The 13,232-nt window shown below is 29.1% G+C and overlaps 1 protein-coding gene across 1 annotated transcript; it reads right to left on the reverse strand.

Moving 5' to 3' along the window:
• Positions 1-9,929: 9,929 nt before the first annotated feature.
• Positions 9,930-11,797, reverse strand: LOC126665587 (uncharacterized). The gene is made up of 5 exons (XM_050358421.2): positions 11,577-11,797; positions 11,155-11,388; positions 10,814-11,050; positions 10,505-10,722; positions 9,930-10,415 (listed from the first exon to the last, which is right to left on the reverse strand). The coding sequence occupies exons 2-5, from the start codon at positions 11,359-11,361 to the stop codon at positions 10,169-10,171; spliced, it is 909 nt and encodes a 302-aa protein (XP_050214378.1). The 5' UTR covers positions 11,362-11,388; positions 11,577-11,797; the 3' UTR covers positions 9,930-10,168.
• Between the last annotated feature and the right edge of the window lie 1,435 nt (positions 11,798-13,232).

The raw sequence follows: 13,232 nt of genomic DNA on the forward strand, positions 1-13,232 counted from the left end.
ATATATTGAAAGTAATCTCCTCCAAAAATGAAGCAATTCCATCGAAAAAATTGAGACAAAAATATGTTTACTGAAAAATGCACACTTGAACCAATTCTTGATGAAATCCTCTAAATCTTCAATGCATGTTTGATTTTCTATGATGAAACACTTTAATTAAGTGTTTAGAAATAATATCAGGTTTATTTTTGAATTTGGGGGATTTTTAGTGAGAGAAAACGAGTTCATAGTAGAAAAAGATTGAAAATGCATGTAGAAATTTGTGTCCAACTCATTTTCAGATGTGATTTTAAATTTATTTGTCATGGAAAAATAATTTTCGAAGTTGCTGTCCATAAATTATTTTGTTTAAATCACCTTAAAACACTCTGTAACTGCCATATTTGAATTTCTTATTCAATTTTATGCGATTTTGACTACATTAACATGAGAAACGGAGTTGAAACGAGTGAGAACGAAGTAAAAAACAGACTGCACCGTCGAAATAAAGTGGCGGTGCCGCCACAATAACCTGCCGGTGCCGGCATTAAATTGGCGCCATGTTCTTCATCCTCAGCTTCCCAGAATCAGACTCCTAGATCTTCTAGACTCAAATTCATGCTTCCAGACGCGTTTCCGGGCTCATCCGGACTCCGAATCAGGCCCGGTTTGAACCCAGGCATAGATAATTTAGTATAGATTAATATTATGTAATGTAATGGGCAAGACCCGATGTAAAACGGACTCAAAAGTCCAAATATGTAACATAGTGTATACAACGGGCCCACGAGTCTGAGGCCTAGCAAACCAGCAACTTTCACAGCCGATTTCGGGATAACCCAAACTCGGAATCGACTCCGGATCAAACTAGAAGAACCGGATCGACGAGACGCACAACTCTCGTGATCTGGCCGAGAGCCTATTCTGACCAGACCGATGGTCAAAACTCGCGCGAGTGTCAGGCACTCGAGTCAACAAGGTTAAAAAGTATTCATAACCTTATATGTATATCAAACTGCTACCGAGCATGCTAGCACTGTTTATCGCTTAATTTCCAAAAGCATTCCAAATCAAATAATAACCGGTTAAAGGACTAATCACCTACAATTAGCCCATTAATGCAATTTCAGCGCATCACTTAGACATCGTAAGACTATCACGGAAATATAGTAACGGTTGTATATGTTTTTCAAGATCACCTAATAAAATCAATCAATCTCACTTATACATCCGGTTTAGGGTTTGTGCATGTAAAATATCTAGACCAACCACACTTTTGCTACTTGTTAGAAACCTCTAATGTTAGATGTGTGCTTAGAAGTACCTGCTACTTGCCTCAAATGCTAATCTAGATCGAGTCATATGCGCGTCAAACATGTTTACTGCTTTCATCCCCGTTTATTTTCAGCTTTCATATCCTGTGAACTGCATATACTGTTGGCATTAAGAATAAAACGAATATGTCCAGTAAATAAAGCCGGTAACAGATAAGCCAAGCACAAGAGTATCGGGGAGGTCCACGGACCCTATTCTTTGGTCTGATGCACGATAATCTTACCGGAGGCGAGTAAGGTTTTCTAGTCGGTTAAAAGGCATTTCCTAGTTGAACTAGATGTCGAATCTATTTTTCAAACCATTTTCAGATCGAGAAGTCAGGCATAAGCCTTGGGTGAGCGGCCCCCGAACCCCGCTCCGCTCACAGGTGTTCATGTTCGGTTCATGTTCGTTCGAACTTTAAATGGGATGTTTGTGTTCGGTTCATTTAGATTTTATAAATTATAGTGTTCATATTCAGCTCGTGTTTTTTCGTTCACTTTTAAACGAACCAACTCGTAAACAAGTTCGACAAATACTACACAAGTTCATTCACAAACTTGTTCACGATTAGGGTTATAAATTTTCTTATATTAAAACTACATAGTTTTGATATATTTTGTTAAAACTACGTAGTTTTGATAAATCTATGTAATTTTTGAATTACATAAAATATTTATATAAATTAATTTAAATGTGAGTCAATTCGCAAACACCTAATCAAATTTCTAAATGAGGTTGTTCGCGAACTATATACGAACTCATTCACAAACTTGTTCACGAACTCTTATTCACTCATTCACGAGCTTGTTCACGAATTATTAATCGAGTTGTTCATGAACGTAAACAAGCCGAACATAAATATAGATTAACGATTCATAAAAAAAAGTATAGATTGAAGAATATAAAATCAAGCTCGAACTCCTTCGTTTAGAATACGAACGAACACGAACCGAACTCTTATCGAGCCGAAATCTGAGCTGCTCGTTTACACCCCTATCAACAAGTAAACATGGCCAGAACATCTATTTCCCTAATGAATTCACAACACAAAGATAATTGTTCCGTGTAAAATCATTACTCCATCTTCACTCTTCATAGATCAAATAAACTACCCCTGTAGATTCCAACTCACTAGAAATCAACTTAGTTATTTTTTTACAGACTATACACACAAGGAAAATATTGAACATCAGGATATACTTTCCAAAAATTAAAATAATTTAATAATATTCTTTATTAAAATTTAATGTTATTGTAATAGTAAAATATCAATTAAACAATACTTTTTATACTATAGCATTAGACAAATTACAATTATTGGTGCTAAACTGGGAGTTTGTAAATCATCGATATAAATAAATGAGAGCTTATTAAAGTATAGATATTATTAGGTAAAAGATATATATATATAAAAAAAACTTTTCAAATTATTCAAAAAGAGCACATAAATCATTTTCATTATTTTTTCTTGGCAATTTAAGCTCTCAATATTTTTATATGGTTCAAATAGACCCTCACGCTTGAAAAAAAAAAAGAACACAAAAATAATTAAAAAACGTGAGGGACTGTGTCCAAAAAAATAAACTAAAGGCTTTAAATGCTCTTTCCAAAAAAATTAAAGGTGATTCTATTATATTTTTACGTCAATTTATTATCCAATTTTTCACACTAAAAAAACATTCTATATTTTTTTTGTACATTTAATATTATTATATTTAAACATTTATCACTTTACATCTATATATGTATTTTTTGAACACATACATCCACTTACTAAACTAAACTAAAATTTCAGGTAGGATACAATTTAGTTTAATAAAAGAGTTAATTATGTCCAAAATATTATTTACTCATAATTTTTTTTTAAATACTATTTTTCCTACATATATATTTGACTTTTTTAGGAAAAATAATAATAATTCAGACCAAAATTCATGTGTAATAATAAGTAACTAAAAAAATTAAATATAATAAATATACACTATAAAATATACTCCCTCCGTCCCAATAGAGTTGTCCACTTTACCTTTATCACACAGTTTAAGAAAAACAATTATTGTTCATGGATTTTGTAAAAAATTTCTTACTTTTCTTATCATACCCCTATTTAATATAGGGTCCACTTTCAATTTACTCATAAGTGGATTTTAAATAGGGATAATATAGGGAGATTGAGTGTAAAAATTAGTTATTTTTTGAAAGTGGACAATAATTTTGGGACAAATTTTTTTCTCAAAGTGGACAACTCTATTGGGACAGAGGGAGTAACTATTAACAATCTGAGGTAAAATATTTTAGTATTATTTATCTATTTTTTAGGTTGTCTAAAAAAAATTGTTAATATTTTTTTTGAGAAAGGGTCCAAGCACTATTCGGCCCTGCCCTCTCTCCGCCTCTGCATGCATCTTTAGCTACTAATATATTCATTAGTTAAATAATATTAAATTATAAATTAATACTTCTTAATTATTTAATATTGCTTAATACTTAATTAACAATTAAAATTAAAAATACAACAACTTAAAATTAAAATTATAACAACTAACCTTAAACATTACAAATTAAGAAATACATTCAAATATTAGTAATAAAAGATTACAATATGAATATTAAAATATAATAGTGAATGTAAAATTTGAGGCATTGACATTTTTATTCCGATTAAAACATTAAAAAAAGGGCAATTTATTACAGTAGATGAGGATATGAGTAAAAAGGTACAGTAAATCTAATAATGTTGGCATGTGATCTAAGCCTCTGATCTGTGATTGGCTAAAACAAATTCCTTCTTGTTTGTAGCATTCAGTCAGCACCCTAAACAAAAATAGCATACTGCAGTTCTTGACCTAGATCATCGATTCCTGCAAACCACAAGCATGGAAACAGCAGCAACAAAATAGCAGACAACTAACAATGAATATTGCGTATATATGAAAAAACAAAAGAAATAATCGAAAACAAAACAAGAAGTAGGGTTAAGAAGAGAGAGATGTAGAGCTCCCTTCAATCCAAACAAGGATCTAACACAAGGTAATGAAGCTCCTGAGATATGCAAGCCACAAGCCTATTCAGATGGAGAGGTTCTGTTCATAGGGCTGTGGGATCCATAGCTCAGCAGCTCTATCCACCCATCAAGATCCTCTATTGGACTTCAAGGAGCTCTACTCCTTCAAACCGTAATAGATCTGCTGCTCCTTCTAACCAAAGATGGAGCTAAGATCCCTTTTATAGCCATAAACAGTGAAACCCTAGCTGGTTGCTTCAACCAACTTACCCATCTAACCCTAAACAAACCCTAATGACCCAAACCCATCTCTCCCACTAACTTTAACTTTAATGAGTGAAACAATGAGATGGGGATGGGTGACATTTTATAGTGGGGTTTTTACCTTTTATTTTTAATAATAATGGTGGGTGGGCAGGAGCTGTTTCTTACCTATCTCTAGAAAAACTTTCTTGGGAACCGCCTCCCTGTAAATTGTAGTAGTAACTAGTGATCATCACATGCCCTGTCTGATTTTCTATTGCTTCCATCTTTATTTTCTTTTTGAAATTTTACTGAATGGTTTAACTAATACACTATGTTTAACACCGATGAAATAGAACTCAAATGGTATAAACGGCAGATAGCAATATATTAGACCATTATTTTAATTTTCTTACAAACTTTCTCCTCCTCAATTATAAAAAAATACATTATATTAAACATGAATATATTTATTCCATGCAAGCCATATTATTTTCCAATAAAATTATAAATATCATGTATTAATAATTTTAATATTGTCTATTTTTTATCATTAAATATTTTATCATAACAATATTAATTTATCACAATTAACATGATACATCTGTTGTGTTATATAATCATCATTAACATAATTGAAAACCTTTCAACAAAAACATAAATAAGAAAATTCATCCGAGGGCATTTTTCCACCCACTTGTAAGCTAGGTAACAGAGTTACAAATATAGAAAATGTGAATGCGGAAACAGTAAAACATCATTATCTTAAAATTTATATGTAAAAAATAAAATTTCGTGTTTCAAATATTAAGTGTTAAACACTTTCTGATACGAACATGTTAATTGAATGAAGTGCATGTGTTACTTATCTTGTAAATAATGTCAATAATTAAAAATAAGAAAATAAAAAGTAATTTTAACGCTCTAATTTATCAATTCATCGGTTATTATATCTAAAAATTATATGCATAGTAAATATTTAATTAGCATTTGAATTTTTTTTTATGATTTATTAGTGTATAGTATAATTATTTTATTATATCAATTTATTTAAATAATAACATAAAAATTTGATAAAATTAAATAGATGGTTTTAAATTTAATTGATTTTGTACAATTATAAATTAATTTACTTTAAAAGTAAAATTAATAAACTAGAATATACTTTAATTCTTTTTTTTAAATATAATTATTAAAACTTGTAAAATTTATTAAGTTAATGATGATTATATATAGATAAAACGATCTAAATCAATTTTTTTAAATAAACAAAGAAAGACATGGCTATCCATTTCTTCATTTTACACTAAAATTCATCATTGTTATCTCTTCCTTTAAGACGTACCTAGTTGAACTGTATGTTAATTTGTATTACTCGAAATATCTTCTCGTAGCGAAGTCATGTGAATGTATAACTCAATTAGAATTGAATTAAAATTTTATTTGAGTTATATTTTCAGTTAATTTGATTTAATTATAGTTAAAGTTTTCAAAATTTTAATTAGTTCAATATGATTTGATTTCTAATAAAAAATTATAAATTAATTAAACCAATCGAAATAATCTATTTATTTATATATGATGTTAATTTCCTAAAATTTAAAATTGTTCTTAACAATTTTTATAGGATTAGAAATTAAGACCACAATTATTATTATTGTTTTAATATTTACTGTTAATAAAATTCAGTTAGGTTGCCAATCAAAATATTGAATAATTATTTCAGTTTGATTACAACTCACGATTAAATGTTTTGATCTAGTTCAGAGTCTAACCGACTGATGCACTTGCATTCCCCTATGCCTTTATGACCTTTTTTGTTTACCAAGTTCCTAAGGCATTCCAAGTGTTTTAACAATGGGTTGCTCTACGATTCACATGTGGCCTAGTTTATGCTTAGTAGCGTAACGCGTCATTAATTACATACACTTTTATTAAACTAGTTTCGCATTACGTGCTATGCACGTGGCTCGTAACTTAACTTGTCAATAAATATATTAATAAATTTAGTATAATTATATTAATTTTTTATTTATAATTAAGAATTTTTATAAAAGTAAATATAATATATTCGGTTACTCTTTTTTGTTTAATAATAACCATAATTAAATAATTTTATTAATTTTATTAATTTCTATCTTTAAAAATAATAAGATAGAAATTTAAATAATAATATATTGATCAAATATAGTATTTTATTTTTGTAATTTAATCAAACTAAAAAATAGGTATTCCTACTAATTTGGAGACAATTTAGTTATTTTTTACGTACAAAAAACTAAATTAGAGATAATTTAGCTACCTATTCTAATTAAGACTTTAATTACACTAAAAACTAAATTGGAGATAATTTAGCTACCTATTCTAATTAGGATTATAATTACAATAGTGATTAATTAAATAACTAATTAATTAATGACTATAAAATCTTTATTTAGTAGTAAACTGAGAAGGATTATTCAGTAAATTTGCCTGTCCCCCCCCCCCAATCCGTGCTTTTATATATAGTATAGATATAGATATAGATATAGATATAGATAATCTCAATGTTATTTAAATATTTTACTTGACTAAGTATTTATTATATATTGTAGAGTACTTGATTATTTTGTAAAAGATTTTATTTTTAGAATTAAAAATTTAAGTGCCAGCCAATTGCTATGTATCTAAAATATAATAAATATGTATATTTAATATTCAATATTTGTTTTAACAGTTTGAAACTGTATAATATATTAATGGATGTATAATATAATTTATTGGTCCAGTTTTTAATATAGACTCCTCCACATAATTTCAACTGATGATAAATTTAATGAATATACTATATTATTATTAGTACAATTTATATATAACGTATACATGTAGTGGATACATTAAAGATACATTGATCTATCAACGTTGATCCTAAATACGCCACAATACATTGTAGATACATTACCGAATACATCATAGATACACCATAGATATAATATTAATACATCTCTAACACATTGTAAATATATTACTGGTAATCGTAGATAAATTATTGATACATCGTAAGTACATTGTATATATACATCACTTATACATCCCTAATACATCGTAATCGTCAATACATCAAAACTATAAAGTATATATTGAGTTAAAATGGAGAACCTCATGCAATATGGAAAAAATAAAAAAAACGAGACAAGCATCAAACATGTAATATCAAGACACATTTTTAAATACGTATATCGACTATATATTGGAAATCCATATAGATACATATCTTTTTAATACATAATATATAATATGTTTTTTACACATATACTATAATTCATGCATTTTTAAAGCATGTGAGACAAATGTCTTTTATTTTAAAATATGTTATACATAAACTTCAACTGCCTGCATATAAATAATATGTGTATGTATGTATTCATATTTTTTAGAAATATATGAAAATAATAATCAAATATATTCATGATATATTTATGATACATAAGAGATACATAAAATGATACAATATTTAAATATTGCTTACATACTGGCAACGTGTGAATGACGTGCTTGTTAGATGTGTGCTTGCCAGACGCGTTTCTGATACATTTTGAAGAGCTTTGTAGCGTTTTGGTTCGTTTTTGTTTTTGATATTTTTGTGTGTGTCATCTGTCTGATTTAATGGCTGGGCAGAAAATATAAACTTTCTCTTTATTTTGCTATGAACTTAATATGTTGCCTTGATGCGTATTTTTGTAAACTGCTATTTGAATATGGATATTTTTATAGTTTTTCCAAACAAAAATTTAAAATGACTTATGTGCTCTTTTTAAAATGCTTGAAAGCACCATTTGAATTGAAGATTTTTAAAATTTATAGATTCTTTTAAAATCCGTAAATTTTTTTATCTCAGTGAAATGATTTATTGATTCGATGGTTTGGATTGAATATAAAATCTATAGATTTATGAGAATAATTTTGAAAGTTTAGAATTCTATAACAATCCATCTTTTATAAATTAAATGAACAAATTTCAACTTTCACATGTAGGAGGTGAGGAATCAAATGTTAAATTCAAAAATTCGTGAACTTTCACTATTTTTTAGGCCTAATGTCTTAAAAAACCCCAACCTTTTAGTCCCTTTTCAATCATACCCTGGCGTTGAAAATTTGTCAATTTTACCCTATTTTACATTTTTGTGTTTCAATTGTACCATGAAAAATTAAATTAACGTCTTTTGCATTTAGAAATTTGTTTAAAACATTCTCCATGTCTTGCATATATTGATTGTATATTTTTAAAATTTATTTAAATTTAGTTAAATTAATTAAGAATTTAAATTAGTGTTAATTTGATTATGGTTTTTAGTTAATTTTTAAAAATAAAGGACTTATTTGTACTTTTTTAAATAAAAAAAAATTTAATTTCATGTTTAGACTTAATTAATTGAATGATTTCATCATTTAAGTAAAAAAATTAACAAAAATTAAAATATTGGGGTACAATTAAAAACGGAAAATTCAAAAGTGGGTAAAATCGACAAATTTTCAACGTCGGGGTGGAATTGAAAAAAAGTTTAAAGGTGAGGGGTTTTTGAGTGATTAGGCCTATTTTTTATCTAGCTAAATGATTGAGTTTCATTTGTACCTTCTACCATAATACAACCTCCTAACTGTGTTAATTAACTATTGAGCAACTATACTTGCATCAACATTTTTTTTTTTTGGGATAATGTCATACAAATTCACAAACTTTACATGTTTTCTCAATTTAATCACGTTCTTTAAAACTTTTCATAAACATACACCAACTTTCATTTTTTTCCAAATTCATACACGGTGCTGACGTGGCACTCATTCATTGGTGCAATTTGCTGAGGTGCAAGTCATTTTTAACCAATGAATGAGTGACACGTCAGCACCATGTATGAATTTGAAAAAAAATGAAAGTTAGTGTATGTTTATGAAAAGTTTTAAAGAACGTGAATAAATAAAAAAAATGTGTAAACTTGGTAAATTTTTATGACATTAACCCTTTTCTTTTCTGCCGTTCTCTACTGTACACAATACTCATGTTTGCATACATCTCCAACCCATCAATCCAAATCCTTTATCCTTGAAAGATGAGACTTGTATGTATCAAGATAAATATTCCTTTAATTGTAATTTAGTACAATTTCCATCAACCGTCTACACTATAACCTTATTTACTGTTCAAAAATATTGAGCGGTGAGTGATCAAGTGCGGTTGAGGATGAGATGGTGTAATCAAAGATTAAAAATGATCCCGACGAATATTGATAATTAGTTACTGTTATTAGATTAGTTATAGCTGAACTGGGTTACAAGCTAACATATGAGTTGCAGCTATTCAGAATTAGTTTCTTCTCACTAGTGAAAAACGAAAAGAAACAAAAAAACCTTCACAAAATTATCTCAACAATCATTTCAATTACCGATTCATCTTCACAATGATAACAAAGCAGAGAACTTAAAACTGTCCCTTGTTCTAAATTAAGGGTTTCAGTCGGATAACAAATCAATCATTGATGAAATAGCCCTAGAATGAAAGTAAAAGGGCAAAAAGGCAGCTACAAATGATAACCTCTAATATACTATGTACTATTTACATGTAAAATTAATCGACTTCTAATGTTCACATTACAATGAAAAAGATGAGAAACCTACCTGATCGGGTCTTTGTAGTGGAAGTTTTCCCATCTCGTAACTTGCTTGTTCGGTAGCTTCTCCCTGTTCAAGCTCCTTTAAAGCTCTTTTTGCGTAAATAGTGAAAGCAACCGTGGTAACAACAGCGATAATAAAGGAAATGACATTGTATATGATTTCCACACTAGTCAAGTGATGGTTCCCGTATTTGACATCAGCAAATGTCCTTATTAATCTCCCACTGCACCAAATTCATAGCAATTTAAATAGGAAAATTAGCATCTTGCAGTTTTGAAGAACGGCTAAGTAAATGTACAATGATAAACTGACCTATAGATATAGATAAAAGCTTCAGGTACCATTCCAGCAACTGAACCACATAAATAGGGCCAAAATCTCATGCTTGTTACCACTATTGCATAATTGAAAATGGTGTATGGAAACGGTGAAACCCTAAAGAGGGCAACAACTCGAAACTGATGGAACCAACTCCCTTCCGCAGCTAGTCTGATCATAGCAACTTTCTGGGGCCATCTTTTCAACCATTGCTACACATTCAACAAGTAAATAGTTCTAAGAGGTTAATACGAAAACAAGAACAACCGTTTTGTACAATTGTGTTAAAAGTTGTTGCCTTACATGGATGTGATCCCGGAACAGTAATCCAATCAAATAGGGTAGGATCATTCCAAAGGTTGTTCCAACCATGATGATAACAAATCCAAGGCCGTATCCAAAAATCATGCCGGCCAACCACATGGAAGGTCCTGATGGAATTAAGAAGACAGGGAAGAACGCAAGAGACGCGACAAGCACAAGGGCAAGCATCGGTCGGCCAAAGGCAGTCGCTTCCCATTGGAGCACCGGCAAAAGAACCTATAATAAACGAATTACTCTCAGATGCTGGACTTGTAATTAATCATACAAAACGAAAATAACAAATTAAGTTGAATGGATTATAAAAAGAAATCGAAAGGCACCTTCTCGAAAAGGAAAGGCAGTCCCCATTTGACGAAGATGAAAAGCAGTAGGAGAATGAGAATGGAAAAGGCAAAAGCTTTGATCCACCATTTGGTTGAACTGGTTTGTACTGTAGGCTGTTCACTAGGCATCACCAGACTCACATATTCACTGTCTTCTCTAACCTTATGACTCTCATCACTCTCAACTTCTTTCCCTTCCATCATTTTTTTGAGAATTTTATTATCAGCCCACTTCATATATACGAAAACCCATGTCAAAAAATCAAAATTCAGAAGCAACCCATATCATTACAAAATCAAAGCATGCAAAATTTAATAGTTTTAATCAACAAGAGAAAAAGAATAAGATATGAAAAAAGTTGACACAGTTTAGATTGTAAAAGCAAGAAATTAACTAGGGTTTAGTGATTGATTGTCACCTGAGAAGAAATTGAGGTCTCCCGGAGTATCGGATGTGCAGTCGGAGGACACGGCGGCGACTGCTGTTAGTTAAAAGCACCTCAACAACTAAAGCAACTGTTTTTGTTTGCTTAGGAATTAAGAAAAGATTTCAAAAATGTCCGCTCTCTCTTCTTCTTTACAATTTCATTTTGTTGAGTCATTCTTCATCATTTATTTCTAGAAGCCCTTCCAATTTATTTTCAAAATATTGGTACCAACATTTGAATAGTCTTTATACAAATAGCTTACTTTTTATTTAACCTATATTCCTATTGATTTTTCTTTTCTAGTTTATATTTTGTTGTCTCTCTATTTCACTTCTTCTTTTTTCATACTTTAAAATTATATCCCTTATGTCAAAACACGAGTCATTAGTATCGTCGTAATCGTCATTGTTATTGGAAAGTTATTGCACACAACCGTTAGGTCATGTTATTCGTGCAATAAATCAATAATACGTTAGCCATGTGTAAAAATTGACAATAAAAAAATTAAGTAATAGTTAAAAAATTATTTATCGCAAATGCTCATTGATTTGTTGTATATATGACATGGCACAACCAATATATAAGATAAACACTCATGTTATTGTCATCACCGTTGTTATTGCCATGCTATTGCTGCCGATGGTCATTATTATTGTTGTTGTCATCATCACCGTTGACAACCATTGTTCTTATTTATTTATTTTTTTATTAAATTTGACTTTTCTATTCAAATTCAAAAAATTTACATTATCTTATATTGATGTTGTCGTTGCTTTCTTCTTCGTTTTTTTATTCATTATTTATTTTTATTTTAATAATTTTTCACCTTTATCGTATATAAAAAATCCAATAAATTTGTTTGGTTTTCATATTATATTAATGATTTTGTGCATCTTATTATTATGATGATTATGAATTTTTTCAGTTATATTGTGAATCTGTAATTTTATTATGTTATTTTTGTGTTCTGCGTTTTTTTAATTGTACAACACAACTTATTGATCTTTTGTCGAAGGTAACTAATTCTAAAAAATTTATAATGTTATTGTGTTGTACGCATGTGGATCTTTAATTGACATTTTGATTGGTTTTTGAATTGATGAAAAAGAAGATATCATACGTGAAAAAAATTTAAACTGTATTGACTCATGATACTTTAATTTTTTATTGATCTTTGGCTGATCTTAGAATTGACCATAAAACGAGATTGTATATTAAAAATAAAAAAAAGTAAATATTTGATACATGGCAAGTGCTAAAAAAATTATGAGAAAGATAATTAAAAAAATATTGAAAAATAAAATTTAGTATAATTTATTTTTAAAAAATATTAGTATAACATAATAAAAAATTGCAAAAAATAAAAAAATATGAAAAATATGACAACTAAAACACTGTTTTGATTGATGATTATATAATTCATGGATTTCACCAAAATTCATCATTTGGCATGATAAAAATACTGCAAGAATCCATGGATTTTTCAAATTTCCATCCTTCAAAATTCCTCACATTTCATATTTAAGAGGTGGGAAAGTTGCAATCCATCGTTTTTTAAAAACGATGGATTGTTGTAAACTTTTATTATTTCAAAGAACTTAAAACAAACAGTGAAATTTTTAAATTTATGAATTTCACATTCCACTA

Source organism: Mercurialis annua, linkage group LG1-X (genome assembly GCF_937616625.2).
Source record: "Mercurialis annua linkage group LG1-X, ddMerAnnu1.2, whole genome shotgun sequence".
NCBI lineage: Eukaryota > Viridiplantae > Streptophyta > Magnoliopsida > Malpighiales > Euphorbiaceae > Mercurialis > Mercurialis annua.